We start from the raw sequence: 21,660 nt of genomic DNA, 5'->3' as shown, positions 1-21,660 counted from the left end.
ATCATCAGTCGGAATCCAACAGAGGTGAGCGAGAGAGAGAGATTGGGATTCTAGGGTTAGAAAATGAAATCGATGTGTCTAAAATGACGAGTCAAACAAACTACGCTAATTAATTGTAAAGTCAACAAAAACTTTATGAGTTAGATGTCTTCATCGTAGTCCAAGATTAAATCGTCCCAAATTTGAAAGTTCATGATTTTTTTTGACATTTTTCCCGTTAGTTTTCTTCTAGCTGGTTCTAATTTTAAATTGAATCGAACCGAACCGAACCAATAAATAACCAAACCAGTTTTTCTTCTAAATTACTATGTAGAGTAATTAATTTCATTACTAATTTATTTACGTTTGATATGTAAAGGGCCGAGGCTAAGGGCCCAATCCCATTAATGTTTCCTCTATTTAAATCGACTTGGGCCCAATTTACTTTGAAAGATTCAAGTCAACCACTTGCGGAGTTATATAACGAAAACAAATTACATCTTCCAATCTGAAAGCTTCAGAATTTGTTTCTTTTTTTCTCGATAAGTTTCAGAATTTTTGCTTGGTTTACCATATTACCATTTTAAATATAGTTTTAGAGAGTTGACCAAAAAAAATAGAAAACAATATAGTACTTAGGAGCAAGGAATTAGAATGGTAAATGGGGTTCCAACAGAGCAAACGTCACACATAAACATCATTACAGATATAATATAATCAGCTAGCAAATCTTCCCAAAACAAAGAATCTAATTCAAGTCATCATGAGTTCCTCCGTAATCGAAGGTGAAAACAAACGAACCTTGTCAATTAATAAATTAGCTTATATCTTAATCTCTTTGGTGATATGCACGCAGCTCCACCGATTCAAACCATGAACTCCGAGGAAAACATCAAAGCAAAGACAGAAGAAGTAGTTAACGCCCCATGTTGTCCAAACTGGTTGGTACATATATTTTGATTTTTGATAGAGTTAATCAAAGTTACTAATCTTTGCTCCAAACTTTATAGCGATTGCACTGGATCTGAAGAAGGTTCCCCAACAAAAGATGATTGTGCTGTCGCATGTTTGAAAGCTCTTTGTGGGATTAATGATTGATCAAATGGAATCCCTTAAATCAAAGTGCATATGCTAGCACTTTCTCATGTTTCTTCTCCAATGTTCCCATTGCTGTTTCCATAGTGACATATTTGTTGTAAGCTAATAAGAATAGGTGCGCGGTTCTATCTTGCCGGATTGTAAAGCATATGATTCTTGATTTGTTTAGGCAGTTTGTCATCTAAAGAGGAGGTTTTGAGTAGCGATCGTTGGCCGAGGGCATCTTCATTACGTTCTCTCAAAGTATCTTCTGGAAAGAGGCTGCTTTAATTTGATTCCAGTTTGTCGAGTTTAATTAGTTTCTATCTTTTTCTTTGTGGGTTTTATTCTTGTATCGCTTTATTCATTTTGCCTCATATTATTAGTAGTATGCTTGAGAAATCTTGTCTTTCTCCGACTATGGCAATGTAATAATGTGAATAAAAATTTGATGACAAAAAAAAAATGATTAGACACTCACACAAAATTATAAGTAACTAAGAAACAATATAATTCCAAATTGTTGTGTTTTTAATTTTTTTTTAATTTGTTTTAACTCCTTTTTTTAATTTATTTTTAACTGAATTTTCCATCTCTTTTTTTTTTCTGTTAAATTCGACATTTGAATAATGGTTTTTTTTATAGGTAATGTAATATTGTGCAAACGCTAGCAGAAAGAAGTTTTTAAAATCTAGCAATTATAAACGATTTATGTGATTGTTATCAACGTTAGCAATCGTATCGTCCCTTAAACGTAGCGTTTCCTATACGCTGGGTTTGCTGCGACAATATCAGCGACCGAAAAAAAATAGACGAAATCGAGGAAGAAGCAGTAGAAGAGAAGAAGGATGAAGAAGATTGCGGTGCTTCTCATGGGATGCGGAGGCGTTGGCCGCCACCTTCTTCAACACATCGCGTCTTGCCGATCGCTTCACGCGAAAATGGTCCTTACTCTCTTTCTCCTCACTTACTCGTTTCTCCATAGCTCGATTTCTCAGTAAACTAAATGTGGTTTTATACATGGCTTCTGATTTTTGTTTTCTGGATCATCTTTCTTCGATTTTTCCATGTTCGTAGAGGAACAATTCTTTATCTGCATTATCATAATCATCATCTAGGTTAATTTTGAGTTAATAAATTTGGTACTTGGACAAATGTTAAGAAAATTTTCCCGAATATGCATTCCTTAAGCTCACAAACAAAATCATGAATTCCTCATTTGTATCCGTTTTTTTGATAGGGAGTTCAATTACGGGTGGTTGGAGTATGTGACAGTAAATCTTTAGTTGCTCCAATGGATGTGCTCAAAGAGGAACTGAATGATGAACTCTTGTCAGAAGTTTGCCGTATTAAATCATCTGGTTTGGCATTATCGAAGTTGGGTGCTTTAGGTAACTCTTTGGCCTATATCATTTGTTTTCTTCATGAGTCTGTCTATGGATTATAAGCAGGATGATCATCTGTTTTTCATCATAGAAAAAGGTGGATATCGAGTGTTCAATGCTTCCGAGTTAAGCAGGGAAACAGAGGAGATTGCAAAACTTCTTGGTAAATCTGCAGGTTTGTACCAAACATAAGGTTGCATAAATTACAACTGTTATGGTGTTCAGCATTTTGTGACGTTTGAAATCTGGTTCTGGTGTTGGTCCTAAATAGCTTCTGATAGATAAAAGCCATGTTCTTGCTATAGGCTTAGCTGTTGTGGATTGCTCAGCCAGCATGGAAACGATTGAGATATTGATGAAGGCAGTTGACTTGGGTTGCTGTGTTGTCCTGGCAAATAAGAAGCCTCTTACTTCAACACTGGTAACTTCTTGTCACTAGTAATTATTTTTGCATGTTCTGCTTATGTTATTAATGTGCAAGCATACGCATCAAATTGTTCCCTTAAGCTGTTTCTCTTCCCTTTTGGTTTTATTGTGGTGTATCATTAGCACGAACACGTATATTCAGGGACAGCATAGAATTATGAACCTGTACTTTGTGTTATTTCAAGAATAAGAAGTTGTTTTAGGTTCTTTTTGAAAAAAATACTTAGGTCAATCTAGTTCTCCAAATTGCTCTGCCTGCAAATCCGTCGTGTTTTTTTAACAACTGGACATATCCTAGATAGTATGAGAAAACTACAAAAAAAGTTTCTCAGTAAATCTGTGCTAATCTAGTTTATTAAGTAGTTGGAAATTACTCATATTTTCTCTCATCCTGTCTTCTGCGCAGGAACATTACGATAAATTGGCTTTGCATCCGCGATTCATCCGCCATGAATCTACTGTAGGTGAAACTCATCTTGTATATAGAGTAATACTATTATATCACATTTAGTAGTCATTTGAAAATGAAACTAGTTTAAATATATGGTGGTATGGTTGGCTGTCTATGGTAGGTAGTGAGATTTTTAAAGCTTTTGCGCCTGACATATGTTTATTTATAGGTTGGTGCTGGTCTTCCTGTCATCGCATCCTTGAACCGCATAATCTCGTCTGGAGATCCCGTTCATAGAATTGTCGGTAGTTTGAGCGGTAATTACACTTCAGATGCAATTCATTTTACCAGGATAGTGTTATAGATGTTTATCGTTGTTCTTATTCCAATATATGCATGTATAATTTATTTACGTATCTTTGTATCCGTGCTCAATTAATGATAGGTACCTTGGGATATGTAATGAGTGAGCTTGAAGATGGCAAGCCTCTAAGCCAAGTTGTTCAAGCTGCCAAAACGCTGGGGTACACTGAACCAGGTCTGTCCAGTTTAATTTTAGTCATCATGGCACATATCTCGTTTGTCTGATTGATAGTCATCTGCTTTCTTTTAGCAGCATTATGCTCAAGTAGATATTGCGTTGTCTGCCTTTCTATACTCCATAAGCTGTTTTGTAGCTTGACAAAATTCTCCAACTTGCTTGACCTTGTAGTGCATCATAGCTGGTTTAGCCTTGGGAAAACCTACCTGTAATAGATGAAAAGAAAGATGATGTTTGATTGACATATTATTTTGTTTTATTCACAGATCCACGTGACGACCTCAGTGGCATGGATGTTGCTAGAAAGGTATGAACAGATAGATGTAGTGTCTCTTGCGAGAGTTAGAGTGCATTGCATACCTTTGTTGATGTAGGTGAGGTTATCTTCAGTCCACATGGCAGATTGCTTTCTTCATCTAATTTGAGTAAAGTACAAAAGGCAGTCATGATTTGTCTGGTGGTCATGTTAACAAATCTTTTTTCTTGAATCTGATTTCCTGATACTATTGGTAGGCAAATCCTCTAATTGTTCTGTTTTTACCAACTCACGGCGATTAGAAAAACTATGCCTTGAAATTCCCATATATTTTCATTTTAAGCAATTTTTTTTTTTTGTTGAAGAGAATATAATTAATACAAACTTTATTTTTTTTTAACTTTGTTTGTATCTGTCGTGATAGGGTTTGATTCTTGCTCGACTTCTTGGAAAGAGGATAATTATGGACAGCATAAAGGTGTGAACCACATTCAAACCTTTTTTTTAATCTTTTATCTTTTGTATTCGATGCTATGATTTATGTTTGGTGAACCAACTCTCTTCGAGTAAAATTCCAGTTGAATTTTTGGCTGGAAAATTCTAGTTCATTTTTGTCATTTATGATGAAGTTTGAATTGGGCAGTGGACATGCTGATCTTAGTCTTGTCTAAATTTTGGTTCTGCCTTTTCTATCCCAAAAAAATGGCTCCTAACAAGGCTCTTTTGATCCTTTTTCTCCTGTACATAACCTCTGTAGTTTTTATTGTTTCTCTGTAGATAGAGAGCATGTATCCCGAAGAGATGGGACCTGGACTCATGTCTGTGGATGATTTCCTCCATAATGGAATAGTAAAACTTGATCAGAATATTGAGGAGAGAGTTAAAAGAGCTTCATCAAATGGGTGTGTGCTTCGTTATGTCTGTGTGATTGAGGGTTCAAGGTAATAACAGTCAACATTTCCAAACCCCAACTTTCTTTGGTACAATCAACATTGAATATTTCTTTTAAAGCAAATTTGATTGTAGCTAGAGAGAATTGGGATCACCCATAGAATACTAGTGTACAATGTTGGAATTGTCTTCTAATGGGATCTTAAACTTCACGGTCTCTCTGCAGCGTTCAAGTTGGCATTCGAGAAGTTCCAAAAGATTCACCATTGGGACGATTAAGAGGCAGTGACAATATAGTAAGTCTGTTATAAGATTCTATTTGTTAAATCTTCCTGAAACTGCTCATGGAAGAGAAAATGAACAAAGATACTTTGGTTTAAACAGCTTATCAGTGTCCTTCTCTGCACACTTAGCTCATATGAGATTAGTTGATTCATTTGCTCACTTTATCTCATGAACACAAGCACAATATTTGCCTCTAGATTTTCGTGTGAGTAAGAATAACTGATATGATTGGAAAACTGCAGGTAGAGATATATAGCCGTTGCTACAAGGAGCAGCCTTTGGTGATTCAAGGTGCTGGAGCCGGGAACGACACTACTGCAGCCGGAGTTCTTGCAGACATCATCGATTTGCAGGACCTTTTTCACTGAGAGGATGTGGTAGTGTTATCAAAATAATAATAACACAAATCATAATTTACCTCTTCTATGATCTTGTCAACGTAAAAAAATTCATCGTTTCTTTTCATTTATAGCCAACAAGAACGTGGCCTCTCCTTACATTACAAAAAAAAAAAAAAAAAAAACATTTTTTCTGGTTTGACAAATCAAAGTAGTTTTTAAGAATTAATATATAAAAAAGGTCAAACAGAGAGAACGGTGTCGTTTGATATCTCAGTGTGATCGATTTGATTCTTGGGATCAAGAGCCATCTCCCGGAGCCGGAGAAGACTTCCGGTAGCCAGAATCGCCTTCGGATTTATATCATGCAGCGATCGGAGATACAAACTCTGACAAGCTTTATTCGCCGCCTCCGATAATTCCCTATCTTCCATTTTGAGCCCAAGGAGACAATGCCCTAAGATTCTTAAAATCGGTTGCAGAAGCTCCCATGGCAATGGAATCCTTCCACTATCTCTCTCAGCTCTTCCTCCAATAGCAACATTCTCTTCCTCTCTCCACGAATCATCGCTCAAAGTCGGAATCACAGCCCTTGAAGACTGCTCCGTTTCTCCGTTTTGCCCCGCCCATTTCTCACACGATTCACAGAAATTAAGCTTAGATTCGCGTGGCATTTTCGAGATTTTGCTATAGTAAAGCTCCAACGCGACTCCGACGATCCTCGCGCGGCGCGTGGATCTCACCGTCCCGTGTGGATCTAACGTGGAGGAGATCACAGCAATGTTGAGGCACGTTGAATTGTTCCTAGTGAGACCTTTGGATTCGTGGTAAATGCTGGGATGTGAGAGATCTGGAATGTTGACGGTTATCGCTTGACCGGCGCGTGAGGTTGTTTCGTGAGCGTAGAGAGCGAGTAAAACCGCTTCGAATCCGGCTTGTGGTTGACGGAGAGGGACACGAGAGAGGTAGAGGCCAGCGATTAAAGGAACGAATCGAAGGACAAGAATCTGAAGCGATGGTTCAGCGGATTGGAAGGTGTCGTAAAGCCAACGGCAGAGGTTGTTATCTCCGGCGCCTGAATCGGGACGTAGGAGGAGAGAGGAGATCGCGGTGGAGACGGCTTCATCGTCGAGGAGGGTAGAGATTGTGGAAGGGATGTTTGTAGTTGTGACGATCGTGGATAAGGATTGGATTGCTGTTTGACATTTTGTGTTGGATTCTGGATCGGTGGTTATGGTGGTTTCTGAATCTCCGGTGATCGCTGGAGAAGGTGGAGAGTCATGGCTTGAGGAAGAATCAGACATGTTGGGGAAGATGATCGCTTTGTGAGAGAGTAGGAGGTGAAAAATATGGAATTTTGAAAACAGAGAGAAAATTACGCAGCAAAAATAGGATCAAATAAAAATTAATATACAAGCCCAAATAAAAGGAAAAGGGTATGGGCTAGAAGCCCGAATTAAAATCAAAGCCGAAAATAGAGTTTGACTTCACATATCCTACGCTTGGATTTGGTAAAGACAAAATCATTGTCACCTATAAGTCCGGTTTGGTTATATAATTCATCCGAATTTGGACTCGACAACGTTACCAATTTTCGATTTTAGCACCAATGCTTGGAGGTACTTTCGCCCTAACCATTATCCCATGTATTTAGACGGGTCACTTCATTGGCTCACCCTTTGTGAAGAAACCAAGTTATTATATTTCGATCTTCACACAGAGACTTTTCAAGTTACCTCTAAGGCTAAGGCTCCCTGTTCCCGGGAATGTGACCCTTTCAAAGACATAATGTGCATCCTCAATAACCGCTTGTGTGTATCGGAGGAAAAAGGACTAACCCAACCCAAGTGATATGGTCATTCGATTCTTCAGGCAGCAACAAGACATGAAACTCTTTCTTGATTTGCGGAAATCTTCCACTTCCCTCTGGCGCCAATGGCATTAGTGGACAAGAATAAGCTATTGCTTCAAGGTCATGATTGCTTGGAAAACATGTGAATATATGATCTCCATGCTAAATCTATGGTTTACTACTTCTTACTCTTACTAGAAAAATGCGTATTTTAAAAAATAATCACTTATTGTGGAATTTTATGGAATTTTGATAACTTTGAAACAAGGATCAAGGAGTAATTAAATAAACCAAAAAAATATGTATTGTTAGCTGCTCATATCGTACGATCTGGAAGGCTTGATTTGTTTCCATCCGACGGTTAGGATAGCACCGTCCCGGGACCAGGAAAAGAAAAAAAAAATTGGCAATATTACATTCTTTGCTTGGTTGGTTCTCTCCATCTCAATCTCATCAATCCGATTAGAAAAAATTAGGGCAACGTAATTAGGGCGAAAAATCTCTGCTCTGTTACGAATAGCTTGTTTTGATAACTAAAGGTACTAACTTTTCTCGATTCTGTTGTATATTTTTAGGTTTCATCTCTGTTTCTTGGGATTTCTCTAGTTGTTCCTTTTGTTTCGTTTTAGCTAACATTTACGAATCTCTTCGTTTTTCTTTGTTTATGATGTGTTGGGTCTGACTGTTATCGAGTTTTCGGGTAAAAATTGGATTTTTTTATAATCTGGTTTGGTTGAATTGATGAATCGTTTTCTCGTTTTTCTTTAAGCTTAGCTGAATTCGTCTCTGGGGCTGTAGATTTTCGAGATCCTTGTTTTAGTGTTACGGGCTACATCGGACGCTGACTGGCTTTTCATGGCATTTGAAGTTGTGAATAATTCATCGAATATTGGAGAGACTTCGAACGAACAAAGAAGTGAGTCTGATACTCTGAATTTGAGAATAGAAAATGGGTCTGTTGAGATTCCAAGTGTGAAGTTGTCTTGTCAGCAAAAGAAGGGAACTTTGGTGCCTAGTGGATCGAAACAGTTGCTCTCTGACAAGGATTTGTCTACTACCATTATTGATTTGCCTCAGGCATTGATATCTGAGATTCTTAATTGTCTTGACCCAAAGGAGTTAGGTTTAGTGTCCTGTGTTTCAACTTGTCTGCATAAGTTAGCATCTGAGCATCACGCTTGGAAGGAGTTCTATCGTGAGAGATGGGGACTCCCCGTTGTTTTCGGAGCTACAAGTTCAGGGCTTTCTGATGAGAGATCATGGAAAGAGCTGTTTGCTGAAAGGGAATTTAGGAGTAGGAACTTTTTAGGACGTTATAGTATTGATACTCTGTATGGTCACACTGAAGCAGTCCGGATTGTTTTTCTCTTAGCTTCTGCCAAGCTCGTTTTCACTTCTGGATATGATTCCATTGTTCGGATGTGGGACATGGAAGAAGGTTTGTCTATTGCAGCATCTAAACCTCTTGGTTGCACAATTAGGGCACTCGCCGCTGATACAAAGCTGTTGGTAGCTGGCGGTACTGATGGATTTATACATTGCTGGAAATCACTGGATGGTCTCCGGAACCTGTTTGATCTCACAGGTTTTCAGAAAGAGAAGACCGACTTTCGGCTATGGGGACACGAGGGTCCTATTACATCTCTTGCCCTGGACATGACAAGTATCTTTAGCGGTTCATGGGACATGTCTGTTCGTATATGGGATCGATCTTCAATGAAGTGTGTCAAAACCTTGAGGCATAGTGATTGGGTTTGGGGACTTGCACCTCATGAAACCAGCCTCGCTAGCACGTCAGGTTCCGATGTATATATTTGGGACATTGACCGTGAGACTCCACTGACGATCATACGTGATGCTCATGAGGGTACCACTTACTCTTTGGCAAGAAGCCATACTGGGGACTTCCTGTTTACTGGCGGAGAAGATGGAGGGATTAAAATGTTTGAGATCAGAAGATACGGTAGTGAAACAAGCGTTGTACTCATATCTCAATGGATGCCCCACACTAGTCCTGTCTACTCTCTTTCTTTTGAGTTTCCCTGGCTTGTCTCAGCATCTGGTGACGGTAAACTCGCACTAATCGACGTTAGGAAGTTGTTGAAGACTAACCGTCGTGCCTATTCCAGAAGAATTTCTTCGAGTACAGTGGAACCTCCACAAAGAATGCTGCACGGGTTTGGGTCAAACTTGTTCTCTGTGGACGTGGGTTGTGACCGTATAGTGTGTGGAGGTGAAGAAGGCATAGTCCGGATTTGGAACTTCACACAAGCGTTGGAGATAGAGCGAAGGGCTCGAGCTCTTAAAGGAATGAGGCTTGAGAATAGGATGAGGCGAAGGAGAATGCAAATGGAGATGAATGCAAAGAGTGGAAGGCCTGACCAATGCTCCATTGCTGCTCATAAGAACCCCATCAATGGAGATAGGAACAGAGCCTGGCATAGTAAACGAAGAGCAAGCGGGAAGGCGAAAGCCTAAGCAATGTGATTCGATTTATCTTTGATACATTCAGTAAATCAATTTTATAACCTTGGAACATACTGGCTTTTAAGCTAGCAGAGTTAGGTCTTATGATTGGTGGAAAATGAGAAAAATTGGCTTTTAGAATTACTTGTTCTATTCATATGTTTTGGAAGCTTTTAGTATGAAAAAATGCAAGAGATTCCAAGAACCTTCACTAACTTTTCTAACTGAATTTCAAAATCTTAAAATACAACAAACATACTAATATTTTTCAAAGTTCAAAAACAAGAAAACGAAATATAAACAAAACAGCAAGTTCCATTCTACTCTTGGTTTTTCTTTGAAACTTCAAGAATTTGATATTTGTTCTACCGTGAATGCATAACAAAGGGATCCTTACGAGTGACGATCATGGTTCTCGTTTGAATTCCTATAATCATTTTCTAGTCTCTTCAATTGTGTCCTTGCATGGTTTTTACCTGTAATCATTTTCTAGTCTCTTCAATTATAAAAATATTTGACACGTAATTTTGAGGATTGTTTGGTGGAAATTTTGGTTTTTAGAACCCACATTCTTCATGTTAAGACAATTAACTCTTTGACTAAAAACAAAAGAGAATCTCTTTTCTCCCGTGCTCCTTTAATTTGTCATCTCTCTTCGTAATGGTAGAGAAGATGAAATTCCGATGGCGTCAATATTAAGATGACAATGACATCGAAATTAAGATGAGTGAGACATCGTCATGCACCACTACCGTCTTCACCAGAACATGGTTTTCAATTTAACGTGCATAATTTTATTTTATTAAAGAGAAAAGTTAATAGCAATTTAGTGTATGTTTAACCCAACAAAATAAAAATAATTGTAATAAACGTTCATTTTTACCTAGTAACAAATTTCCTAAAAACTACTGTAAACTCAAAGCTAAGTAAATATCAGAATGGTTTGATGAGAAATACATTACATGATGTAAAATACGTAAACAGAAACAGCAGAATTAATACATCTAAAACTGTTACTGGAATGGAAAGTGGAAACCTCTATTACTTTATTATTACATCGAGTTTGCTAGGATTGTATTCCAAAGTAGTAGTTCAGAGAACCTTAAAAACAAAAAAAAAATTGGAAAAAGAAAGAAGGGTTTGAAATTCAACAAAAAAGACAAAAAGTTCACTTAACTTCTAAGCTGATTTTGAAAATCTTCCACTAGTTGTTTTTCTATAATAAATGAACCTTTTTCGTGTGTGGCAAAGTTTTGACCGTTAATTAGGGTTGAAAAACGAAGATAAAGACACCATTAACTTCCGGTTAAAGAATTAGTACACGCATCTATTTTTTTCTATTGGTGTTTCTTTGAAAGTTCAAGAATTTGGCTTCTGTTTCTCTGTAACATTATAACAATTTCCCACAATCATCCTCTTATTATTATACTGCAATTACTCTTATCTTTTTAGCATACATTGTATTTGTTAATGAGGTGTATGGAAATTAAATGTTTCTAACCATACATAAACTTAGTTAAATTGATTACTTTATTTTGTTTTATTCTATTTGATTTTATCCAAAAAATTTCGGTTAATCCAATTAACGTAAAAGGTTTGGATTTTTGTACAAGATGTATTTATTCAAGAAAATGTCATGTGTCAAACAAGTTTTCAACATATAGTAGGATGATCATGACGTTTTATACGTTTCTACACTGTACATGTTTATAGTCACTTAGTACGTAAATGATTAGTTTGAACCGTACGAAATTCAGGTTTTAAGTGTTTTAAAGTCTTATTAATTTTATTTTTATAATTTATTTAAACAAGTATATTTGACTTTAGAAATTGTAAGTTTTTTCTCACAACAAAAACAATAATAAAACAAACCTACCCATTGAATCTACAAGACTACATATATAGAGCCAATTGCATCCACTTAAAAAAGTAGTGCACATAGGTGAGAAGTCAATTACTAGTTTCTCGAATTTCTTGTACGAGAAGCATAAAAAGGCTATAAAATAGTTTGTTTTGCACTCACAGACTCTTCGTCTCCGATCTTACATAACTTGTTCTTTTTTTTCCCCAGTCAAATCATAACCCATATACATACTCTGTGGGAAAACATCTGTCTCAAAGACGCAAAACCACACTATACCAAGACCTATTTGGTGTCATATCTTCTCTTACGTACGTACGTGCCAACTTTTCTTTAATTCGAGCTTAATATACATATATGTATTGTGGTGTGGGGTTTCGTTTCTTCTTCTTTTCATAGTAGTGATTTTAATCGTGTTTCTAAATGATATTTTAAACTTCTTTTCTTTTGTCCTCTCTGTGACATCCGAAAGATCTAAAATTTCTGAGCCTTTTTTTTTTTTTTTCTTTTTTCTTCTAAATATCTGGAATAACGTCTCGTGTACTTCTGTATTTTATAGTTTTTTTTTCAATCTTTTGTACGTTACATTTATTTGTTAAGGTTATTCGATGCTAAATTCTCTCCATCTTTAGCAGTCAACAGTCACTTTTAGGTTATTTGATGATCATTCTTCATCTGGACTATAAATGTCATGTTTATGTCCATTTAATTTCTTGCTTCTTCTGTTATTTTTTTAAATTTTTTATTTTCTTTATTTGGTTGTATCAGATTATGAATCTAGACATTTGGTTTCCTTACAATTCAATGCTTCCCTTGACTCCTTGAGTCTCTTTTTCTCATGAAAAAAAAAAAAATCGAACATTGAGCTTTCTTTGTTGATATTTCGTTGTCAAGTTATACGCATGGACTTGATATTCTTTGGTTCATTAAGTTTAGCAAAAGTTTGACTGTTGACTGGTTTTTTAACCTTCTTACGCATCTCTTAACATAATAATAGACTTAAAATTAGTCACATTCTTTTAGCATCTCTTGTGACGCAATCGGAAAATCCTAGGAAAAGCAAGCGCTAAACCTAGATTGAAACACAAGTTCACAAGCGATGAACTTGAAAGATAAAACTCTGGAATCCACCAGAAACTCTAGAATCCACTAGAAAAGAGAAAGCTTTATGCTTCTTAAGAAATTATTCTCTTTATATAGATAAATCCCAACTAGAGAAAAAGAAATAAGCTTGAAATAAGGAAATTAAGAAAAGTAAAACCCAGAAGAAGGAAAACAAATAGAAATTGCCAAATATTAAATAGGAAATAAATCTAAATTAATTAATATTCTAAAGATTAAGCTCATGCATCATCTTGACATGCTAATGCATAATAAAAAGCTAGAAGAGCACATCATCTTCTAAGTTTCATACTCAAATTTTGTTATAGATTTGGGTTAAGTTTGCTATAAATTCTGACATTGTGGGATTTGCTACTCCAGAAATGGAACGGGAATCTGTGAAGAACAAGAGTATACTTCTTCCAATGGCTCGGCGTGGCAACGGTTCCAAAGGAAAGAAGATTCATCTGCTCACTAACCACTTTAGAGTTAACTTCAGTCAACCAAACAATCATGATTTCTTCCATTACAGCGTGCGCTTCTTGTTTCCTTTAGTGTCCCATTTCCATGACTGATTTGAGAAACGTATTTTAAAGTGGGATTTGTCTCTTTATTTTGTTGGATACAGGTTGCTATCACATATGAAGATGGTAGTCCAGTTGAAGCCAAGGGTATTGGTAGAAAGATTCTTGAAAAAGTTCAACAGACTTATCAAACTGATTTGGGTTTCAAACACTTTGCTTATGACGGCGACAAGAATCTTTTCACTGCCGGTCCTCTTCCCGGATCCAATCTAGAATTCTCTGTTGTTCTTGAAGACATGTCTTCTAGGAGAAATGCAGGCAAAAGACTAAGGCTTTCTCACCAATCCAAGAAATTCAATGTTGCAATCAGCTTTGCTGCAAAAATCCCTATGAAAGCTATTGCAAATGCTCTTCAAGGAAAGGAAACAAACCATTTTCAAGATGCTATCAGAGTGATGGATGTTATTTTGTGCCAAAATGCAGCTCGGAAGTAAGTAAAACTTTTCTCGATATTTCTTCCATCTTGCTTAACGTTTTTGATGTTGTTCTGTTGTCATATGTCTGTTTTGCGCAGAGGTTGCCTCCTAGTTCGCCAATCTTTCTTCCACAATGATGCAAAGTACTTTACGAATATCGGTGAAGGTGTTGATTGTTGCAAAGGATTCCATTCAAGCTTCAGAACTACTCAGGGAGGCTTGTCCCTCAATATTGGTAAGTTCTTTTCTTTTAATATATGTTTTTTAGTGTGATATTAAAAAATTTCTTTGTAACATTTCGGTTTTTCTTTCATCAGATGTTTCGACTACGATGATAGTAAAACCTGGTCCTGTTGTTGGTTTTCTTATTGGAAACCAAGGTGTGAAAGATCCATTCTCTATTAACTGGAAAAAGGTATTTAGAAGAATCTCAAATGGTGTTTTAGCATATATTTGAGGTGAAGAACTTCTATTTGAAAATTTTCTGATTTTTTGTTCTTTCTGTTATATAGGCTAAAAGTACTCTCAAGAATCTTAGAGTTAAAGTCATCCCCTCAAATCAAGAATACAAGATAACCGGACTAAGTGGACTACACTGCAAAGATCAAATGTTTGTATTTGAACATATATATGTTTTAAGTTTCCTTGATTTGCTTATCGGTGATCACTTTTACTTGTGGGATTTAGGTTTACTTGGAAGAAAAAGAACCAAAACGGGGAAGTTGAGGAGGTTGAGATTACAGTGTTTGATTACTTCACCAAAATCCGTGACATCAAACTGCATTATTCAGGTGGCTTACCATGTATCAATGTTGGTAAGCCAAATCGTCCTACCTACTTTCCCATTGAGGTAAGGTTTAGTTTGTGTGTTTCTTGTTTTCTCACATTTTCATGTTTAATGGCTTATATGATAATACGTGTTTGTTTCTTTCACATGTGACAGCTCTGTGAGCTTGTATCTCTACAACGCTATACTAAAGCTCTTACAAGTTTTCAGAGGAGTAACCTTGTCAAAGAATCAAGGCAAAACCCTCATCAAAGAATGGAAGTGTTAACCAGAGTAAGATCTTTATTTTTCCACTTATCCTCTTTTTATTTGCATTTTTTATATATATTAAGTTCCATGTTGCAGGCTCTCAAGAACAGTAATTATAGTGATGACCCAATGTTGCAAGAATGTGGTGTTAGAATAGGCTCTGACTTCACTCAAGTCGAAGGTCGCTTGTTACCAACACCCAAGGTGACTCTTCTATTTCATTTTTGGTCATGGAAGGTTTGATGTTATTAATTATTATATATCTTAATCCCTTATAAGCAGCTTAAAGCTGGCAATGAACAAGACATCTATCCTAAGAATGGGCGTTGGAACTTCAATAACAAGGTCCTTAACTATTATGTCCTCTGTCTTCTCAAACAAGTTTTTTTCTCATAGTTGTTTGAAACCTTGTGACACTGATCATCAAACTTTCTTTTACAGATAGTTTTTGAGTCAGCAACAGTTACTAGATGGGCCGTTGTGAACTTCTCTGCTCGCTGTGACCCGCGCAAGATTGTTCGTGATTTGATCAGATGTGGAAATATGAAAGGAATTGTAAGCTACCCTTTCTTCAGGATCGTTGTTTACTATATAGATCACACTTGTTACAAAACCATTTCTTGTTTTTTTTTGTTTTTGTTTTTGTGTGTTCTTTGATACCAGAACGTAGATCCTCCATACAAAGTTGTCTTTGAAGAAGATCCTCAGTTTAAGGATGCACCAGGTTCTGTAAGAGTTGAAAAGATGTTTGAACGTTTAGAATCCACACTCGGTGACGTTCCTCCAAATTTCCTTCTATGCATACTCGAAAAGAAAAACTCTGATGTTTATGGTAACACTAAGCACTTAAACATTACTTGAATCATTTAGTATACTCATTTCTTTCCTCATATGGATAATTGTTGTATCCCTTAGGTCCTTGGAAAAAGAAAAATCTTGTTCAAGTTGGAATTGTGAATCAGTGTATTGCTCCTCCTCAAAACGTTAATGATCATTATCTCACAAATGTTCTCCTCAAGATAAATGCCAAGGTGATCTCTTTTTGAATCAATCTTTTAATTAGTTTCTGATATAATTATCTTATAGTTAATATCTGCCATTTCTGTATAGCTTGGTGGATTGAATTCAGTGTTGGATATGGAGCGGTCACGGGCAATGCCTTTGGTAATGAAAGTTCCTACCATCATTATTGGGATGGATGTATCTCATGGTTCTCCTGGACAGTCTGATGTACCATCCATTGCCGCGGTAACATTGATTTTTTCCTTTTAAACTTTCTTGTGTAGTATTTTTTATGTAAGCTACTGATATATCTGGAATGCATAGGTTGTGAGCTCCAGAGAATGGCCACTGATCTCAAAATACAGGGCTTGTGTGCGTACACAGTCGCGTAAAGTTGAAATGATCGATAACCTCTTTAAACCAGTCTCTGACAAAGATGATGAAGGTATCATGAGGTAATAATATTACTGGACTATTTTGTACTCTTATTAATTATCTCTGCTTTTCTGTAACAGTATATGATTTTAAGACTCAATGATGTGTTTACAGGGAGCTCTTGCTTGACTTTTACTCAAGTTCTGCAGTCAAACCCAATCACATTATTATTTTCAGGTATTCATATAATCTAAGATTAAAACAGTCTTTTGAAAGTAGTTTAATACAATTTTCTAACTCTTAACTACATTAATATATGTAGGGATGGTGTGAGTGAATCTCAGTTTAACCAAGTTCTTAATATTGAACTGGATCAGATGAAGCAAGTAAGGATTTTGGTTTTACAACTTTCAAGCTCTTAAAAATATGTAGCCTATGTTTGACCATTTTGGAGTTTAAGGATTTACTTTTGTTACATGATTAGGCGTGCAAGTTCTTGGAGGAGAAGTGGGATCCCAAGTTTACAGTGATCATAGCTCAGAAAAACCACCACACCAAGTTCTTCCAGACCAGGAGCCCTGATAATGTTCCTCCAGGTAATAATATTGATTTTGTTTGTTGGTGTTTTTGAAATGACTTGAAACCTGTTCTCTATTTACTCGCAGGAACAATAATTGATAGCAACATCTGTCACCAACACAACAACGATTTCTATCTTTGTGCTCATGCTGGAATGATTGTAAGTGAAATAGTATTATGCTCGAATCCGTTATGAATCGAACAAAAACTTAAAACACTTTTCGATGTGTTAGGGAACTACAAGGCCAACACATTACCATGTGCTGTATGACGAGATTGGATTTGACACAGATCAACTCCAAGAACTTGTGCATTCCCTATCCTATGTGTAAGCAGCAGATCACTTCAAACCTTTTTATCTGATACATTGATTCTCTGTATTGAATTAGGCAATAATCTCTTAATTCTTTGGTTTAATACTTGTAGCTACCAGCGGAGCACAACTGCAATCTCTCTTGGTAATTCTTTGGCATTTGATATCTCAGCTTTTATGTGGAATTTATCCTTGTTGTGTGATCATTATCAATAGTTTTAGATGCTGTGAGATTAGAGTTTGCTTTCGTTCATGATGACAAATGACACAACGTGTTGCGATGCATGATGTAACATCTCAAATTTTTGCAGTTGCGCCGATATGTTATGCTCATTTGGCGGCTGCACAGATGGGAACTGCGATGAAGTTTGAGGACATTTCTGAGACTTCGTCGAGCCACGGCGGGATCACCATAGCTGGAGCAGTCTCTGTGCCACCAATGCCGAAGCTGAACACCAAGGTTGCTAGTTCAATGTTCTTCTGCTGAAAGAAAACATAAGCACCATTAAATCACTTAGCTTTTCTGCTAATGAACAAACCAAAGAACAAGATTATTTCTCTCGCTCTTATGACTTTTCGTTGATTCTCTTTTTAATTGTTGGTCGGTGTTTTAGATTCTTATCGAATCGCAAATTTAAGACATATTCAGTTGCATTTTATTATTGACTAAGATGGATATGAGTTGTTTCTTGTTCCATGAACCTGAGTGAAGTTATATAACTCAATGACATAAACAACATTACCATAAAGTCAACTCACTCGATGGATAAATATGTATCTGTTGTATACGTACACTAGTATTATGCTTCTGGATCCGTAAAAATAAAAATGTTTTGAGTAAAAGAAACAACTACATGTTCTGGGATTTAAAACTATTATGGGATTTAAAATACATAAACACGAAAAGAAGAATACATCCAAAGCTGTAACTGAAGTGATAAGTGAAAGAGTTTACCTATCATAGAGTTAGGACTTAGGATCATACATATTTTTTTGAATACAGAAAAAAAAAAAAAAAAAAAAAAACAGTTATATACCCTCTCTATGGCTATTATTAACCTGAGAAAATGCATACTGAGGCTCTAGGTGGTTCGTTGTCTAACATGTCTGCTGCTGGTATCGCCACCGCCGTCAGAAAGTTGGGCCCACACGCTCTGAGATTTTGCTCCACCAGAAGTGTTACTGCCTTCCTCGTGACCAGCCACCGCCTTCAGAAGCTCAGACTGGAGGGTCACACATTCATCCTTCATCTGTTGGTAAGCGTCTGTCTCCAGTACAGCTGCAATATCCAAACACAACAGAAGATCCAATATTTCTATGGAGACCATCATACACTTTAACGGCATAGTGTATGATATTAAAACAATTTTTTAAAAATGCAATGTAGAAGCATACCTGCTAGGTTCTCAGCAGTAAATTTAAGGCAAACGTTCTTTAGTTCCTTAGCATTATATCTGTCGGCCAACGCTAAGATCTTGGCGACGGATTTGACTGATACGCCTTGGCAGATGTGAGATTCACACAACAACCTGAGCCTAATCAGGTCGTACTTGTCTGCTGCTGCTAAAACCTTTACAATCAATGTCTCGTATATTTCTGACAGCTTTAAGCGCTCAAACGTATGAGTTGTTGCAGGCTCCACATCTTCGGGAAGAGAATCTTTATACATGAATTGTAGCAAAGCCTGGATGGAACAGAGCATCAATAAAAGCACGATCTGAACTAACAGAAATAAGTAAAGAATAACCACCAATGATTTACCTTAAAAACCTTAGGTTCCAAATCATTAATAGTAACCTCTGTATTGTCTGCAGCAAACTCACTGAAAAACATAGATTTGAAAAATGGAGATCGAGCAGCCAGTACTAGTTTATGAGCTAGAAACTTCTCACCAGCAATGTCAAAAGTTACATCAGAACCTTCCATGCTATCCAGTAGAACACCAAAATGTGATCCAAGTTCTGAATCAGGGACGTGAACAGAGTGTAACTGTGGGCATTGAATTTCTGAAACCACAACTCCAACCGTACAATTGATTATCAAGCAATCGTCTTTCAGGTAGTCAGATGTCTCAAGAATGGAACGTCTGAAGAAACGCTTGTATCCCCTAATCAAACCACAAAGAAGAAAAGAGAATTACAGGAGCTTGAGTTAGCACAACTTAAGCAAAAGACAAATGTAAAGAGAAGATCAAATATATCTCTTTCAAAAAGGATTAAAGTAAAATGGAAGAATAGAAGACACAAGTTCTCCACACACTTTTATCAAGAAAACTTTTCCAATTAAGACTTAAGCTAAGGCTATGTCTGGACACACTCCGACAACTGAGTTAGCTTATAAACCTTGGTAATTATAGATTTCCCATTCAATTTTTTTCTGCGTCATGAACATTAAACCACCTACGTCTTTCTTATTGCCACAATAATCTTCTCACAAACAAGTTTTGGAATGGGGCCAAGTACCCACATCACTCATCAGTCATAGGATTGTTTACTACACTGACTATGGCTACCTGAATTCTCCAATATTCAGGGTTAGTACCATCAATATGAAAAATCATGCAGCAATAACAGAGTTCAAAATTTACATTTCTCCTTAGCAGTTCACAAGTTTTTGGTACACCTATCAGCTATGGCTGTCAGCCTGTCACTTCCAAGTAAGCCGAGGATTCATCATTAGAGAAACTGAACTCTGAGCAAAATCTCTCTGGTAATACCCTAATAAGATTACCATGATGTATCTTGTAATCCATGTGATCATTTTCACATTTTCTCCTCTTTATTTTACCTCACAGCTAGTAAACAGATATCTACCATAGAAGCTAGATGAGGGAATGACGAGTCAGATCAAGCTCATGGTTAATCCTAATACAAAGTACTGAAAACCCTAATCAAAAGTAGTTCTTCTTCACCAGAAATGATCAAAGATGCATCAATTTAGAAAACTAAAGAAAGCCAATACAAACGAACTGATTGAAATCAAGAAAAACCAACTAGGTGAAACAATCGTACCACATGCTTCCTCTGTATTTGAGTGTATAAGGTCCACCATCAAGTGACCGCTCAAAATGGCTATGAACCTTGTGTTTCCCCTTTCCACTTTGGTCAACAAGAGCTAGCTCAAAAAGCGCCCTAACTTCAGTTCCTTCACTCGCCAATGCGATAAAAACAGAGACGTACGACGAATTATCCTCCGGATTCTTACCGTCCGGGTAGAAGAAAATCCCCCACTGATAACCTCCGACGGAAAAATTATCACTCGCTATGTGCTTCCCTATACCCATCCCTTTCGCTAAACTGTATCCTTGAATCACGAATTGATGTGACCCGTTCACCGTCTGCGTCACCGATTTTGAACTCGTCGGAGATAAAACCCGATCCGGATTCGATCCCGGAATCAATGATCCAGACATCTCCCTTGAGATTCGAAGCTAATCTTGAGGAATCTGATCAAAGAAGACAAGAAATTTCCCCTTTGATTTCCAGAAACAAGATTCTAGGGTTCTGAATTTTGGATTTTGGTTTTGAGACCGTTTAAAGAGAATCGGAAGAGGGAAGTGAAAACTGAAACGTCTCAAATCTTCTAAACTTGCCAATTTTATTAGAGTTACAGTAATTGGGTGAGAGACAACCCATCTCAACCTATTTAGTTTTTGGGCATTTTGTTTCAATGTATATAACAAAGAAATTTTTAGCCCAAATCTTTATTCTCAAACTAATCATACGTCCTTCAAATCTCGTTTTTGTTTTAATTTTCTGATTTTTGGGTATTTATTTTTCTCTCATGTTCATCTCTTTCTCTTTTTCACTTTTTCTTTTTCTCTCTCAACTCTGTTCTTCATTCATTCAAACCGAACAAAAAAACAGCGGTGTATACTATTTACATTATCATACTAGAAAATTAAATAGTAAATCTATTCGTCGGAAGAGACAACTTTCATGATACAAATAATGATCTACAACAATTTTTGGACCTCCACATATGGACTTACAAAGCGTAGATGCAGATATAAGAAAATTTATGGAGATCGGTCAAGAAATTTAGATCGTTAAACTAATAATAACAAAAAAAAAAAATTAGGTGAAAAATAAGAAGACGATGAAGGAACATAACCTATGTATGAAATAAATCGAAACATATATGTTTTCTTGGGAGATTGAATCCTTTAAAATGAGAGAACCTGTGAGATTGAATCTTTTAAAATGAGAGAAGCAAACATTCATTTTTTACATTTCGTAGCAACATTCCTTTGGAGATGGACGATACAAGGCTCGTGTGTTTTTTTTTGGGTAAACAATTAAACATGTCCCAATTAGTTAAGGAATTTATAGTTATCTATAAATTTAGCTACATGTCCATACATTTTCATATAGTTATATATCGAACTATATAGTGCTAAATTTTTTAATAGATATCTACGCAATTAGGTTAGTGGTTTAAAAATTTTAGTTTTTTTCCATACGTTTTTGTTATAAATTCAAATTAAAGCTGATCATATTTAATAAC

The 21,660-nt window shown here is 36.5% G+C and overlaps 5 protein-coding genes and 1 long non-coding RNA gene across 8 annotated transcripts; 4 read left to right on the top strand and 2 right to left on the bottom strand.

Annotated features, from left to right (window-relative positions):
- The first annotated feature begins 526 nt into the window (after positions 1-526).
- Positions 527-1,522, top strand: LOC110227476. Its single transcript, XR_002331174.1, has 2 exons — positions 527-920; positions 990-1,522. It is a non-coding gene; the product is annotated as an uncharacterized LOC110227476 (long non-coding RNA).
- Positions 1,523-1,786: 264 nt separating this feature from the next.
- On the top strand, positions 1,787-5,724 carry LOC9308035 (bifunctional aspartokinase/homoserine dehydrogenase 1). Of its 2 annotated transcripts, none has more exons than XM_021021690.1 (12): positions 1,787-2,000; positions 2,297-2,447; positions 2,536-2,616; positions 2,747-2,862; positions 3,274-3,327; positions 3,488-3,575; positions 3,704-3,796; positions 4,066-4,106; positions 4,480-4,533; positions 4,833-4,996; positions 5,173-5,242; positions 5,474-5,724. In XM_021021690.1, exons 1-12 carry the CDS (start codon positions 1,905-1,907, stop codon positions 5,597-5,599), a joined length of 1,134 nt encoding a protein of 377 aa, XP_020877349.1. In that variant the 5' UTR covers positions 1,787-1,904; the 3' UTR covers positions 5,600-5,724. The 2 variants fall into 2 exon arrangements, with proteins under 2 accessions (XP_020877349.1, XP_020877348.1); XM_021021689.1 differs by having other exon boundaries at positions 1,788-2,000; positions 2,533-2,616.
- LOC9310097 lies at positions 5,672-6,985 on the bottom strand. Its single transcript, XM_002871919.2, has one exon. The coding sequence runs from the start codon at positions 6,871-6,873 to the stop codon at positions 5,812-5,814; it is 1,062 nt and encodes a 353-aa protein (XP_002871965.1). The 5' UTR covers positions 6,874-6,985; the 3' UTR covers positions 5,672-5,811.
- Positions 6,986-7,851: 866 nt separating this feature from the next.
- Positions 7,852-10,074, top strand: LOC9310096 (F-box/WD-40 repeat-containing protein At5g21040). Of its 2 annotated transcripts, none has more exons than XM_021021687.1 (2): positions 7,852-7,960; positions 8,196-10,074. In XM_021021687.1, the coding sequence occupies exon 2, from the start codon at positions 8,277-8,279 to the stop codon at positions 9,897-9,899; it is 1,623 nt and encodes a 540-aa protein (XP_020877346.1). In that variant the 5' UTR covers positions 7,852-7,960; positions 8,196-8,276; the 3' UTR covers positions 9,900-10,074. The 2 variants fall into 2 exon arrangements, with proteins under 2 accessions (XP_020877346.1, XP_020877347.1); XM_021021688.1 differs by having other exon boundaries at positions 7,854-7,960; positions 8,191-10,074.
- A 1,734-nt stretch (positions 10,075-11,808) lies between these two features.
- Positions 11,809-17,835, top strand: LOC9308034 (protein argonaute 8). The gene is made up of 22 exons (XM_021022957.1): positions 11,809-12,059; positions 13,231-13,382; positions 13,478-13,863; positions 13,948-14,084; positions 14,167-14,264; positions 14,362-14,459; positions 14,537-14,699; positions 14,793-14,909; positions 14,982-15,089; positions 15,168-15,230; positions 15,327-15,440; positions 15,549-15,717; positions 15,801-15,916; positions 15,996-16,133; positions 16,212-16,342; positions 16,437-16,499; positions 16,585-16,648; positions 16,747-16,858; positions 16,928-17,001; positions 17,075-17,169; positions 17,268-17,299; positions 17,466-17,835. Exons 2-22 carry the CDS (start codon positions 13,233-13,235, stop codon positions 17,639-17,641), a joined length of 2,604 nt encoding a protein of 867 aa, XP_020878616.1. The 5' UTR covers positions 11,809-12,059; positions 13,231-13,232; the 3' UTR covers positions 17,642-17,835.
- Positions 17,836-17,992: 157 nt separating this feature from the next.
- Positions 17,993-20,874, bottom strand: LOC9310095 (BTB/POZ and MATH domain-containing protein 5). Its single transcript, XM_002871918.2, has 4 exons — positions 20,166-20,874; positions 18,916-19,261; positions 18,550-18,838; positions 17,993-18,433 (listed from the first exon to the last, which is right to left on the bottom strand). The coding sequence occupies exons 1-4, from the start codon at positions 20,564-20,566 to the stop codon at positions 18,237-18,239; spliced, it is 1,233 nt and encodes a 410-aa protein (XP_002871964.1). The 5' UTR covers positions 20,567-20,874; the 3' UTR covers positions 17,993-18,236.
- Positions 20,875-21,660: the final 786 nt, after the last annotated feature.

This window comes from Arabidopsis lyrata (assembly GCF_000004255.2).
Source record: "Arabidopsis lyrata subsp. lyrata unplaced genomic scaffold ARALYscaffold_6, whole genome shotgun sequence".
NCBI lineage: Eukaryota > Viridiplantae > Streptophyta > Magnoliopsida > Brassicales > Brassicaceae > Arabidopsis > Arabidopsis lyrata.
This window is presented reverse-complemented; position numbering and strand designations above follow the sequence as displayed.

Bases quoted from the DNA above. Each gene is read 5' to 3' on its own strand.
- LOC9310095 (XM_002871918.2), bottom strand. From the start codon at position 20,566: ATGTCTGGATCATTGATTCCGGGATCGAATCCGGATCGGGTTTTATCT. The intron at 18,839-18,915 runs GTAAATCATTGG...TGTTCCATCCAG, and splicing joins TGGAACCTAAGGTTTTTAAG to GCTTTGCTACAATTCATGTA. The intron at 18,434-18,549 runs GTATGCTTCTAC...TGGATATTGCAG, and splicing joins TACTGCTGAGAACCTAGCAG to CTGTACTGGAGACAGACGCT.
- LOC9308034 (XM_021022957.1), top strand. From the start codon at position 13,233: ATGGAACGGGAATCTGTGAAGAACAAGAGTATACTTCTTCCAATGGCT. The intron at 14,460-14,536 runs GTTTGTATTTGA...TGTGGGATTTAG, and splicing joins CTACACTGCAAAGATCAAAT to GTTTACTTGGAAGAAAAAGA. The intron at 14,700-14,792 runs GTAAGGTTTAGT...CACATGTGACAG, and splicing joins CTACCTACTTTCCCATTGAG to CTCTGTGAGCTTGTATCTCT.
- LOC9310097 (XM_002871919.2), bottom strand. From the start codon at position 6,873: ATGTCTGATTCTTCCTCAAGCCATGACTCTCCACCTTCTCCAGCGATC.
- LOC9308035 (XM_021021689.1), top strand. From the start codon at position 1,905: ATGAAGAAGATTGCGGTGCTTCTCATGGGATGCGGAGGCGTTGGCCGC. The intron at 3,797-4,065 runs GTCTGTCCAGTT...TTTTATTCACAG, and splicing joins GCTGGGGTACACTGAACCAG to ATCCACGTGACGACCTCAGT. The intron at 5,243-5,473 runs GTAAGTCTGTTA...GGAAAACTGCAG, and splicing joins TAAGAGGCAGTGACAATATA to GTAGAGATATATAGCCGTTG.
- LOC9310096 (XM_021021687.1), top strand. From the start codon at position 8,277: ATGGCATTTGAAGTTGTGAATAATTCATCGAATATTGGAGAGACTTCG.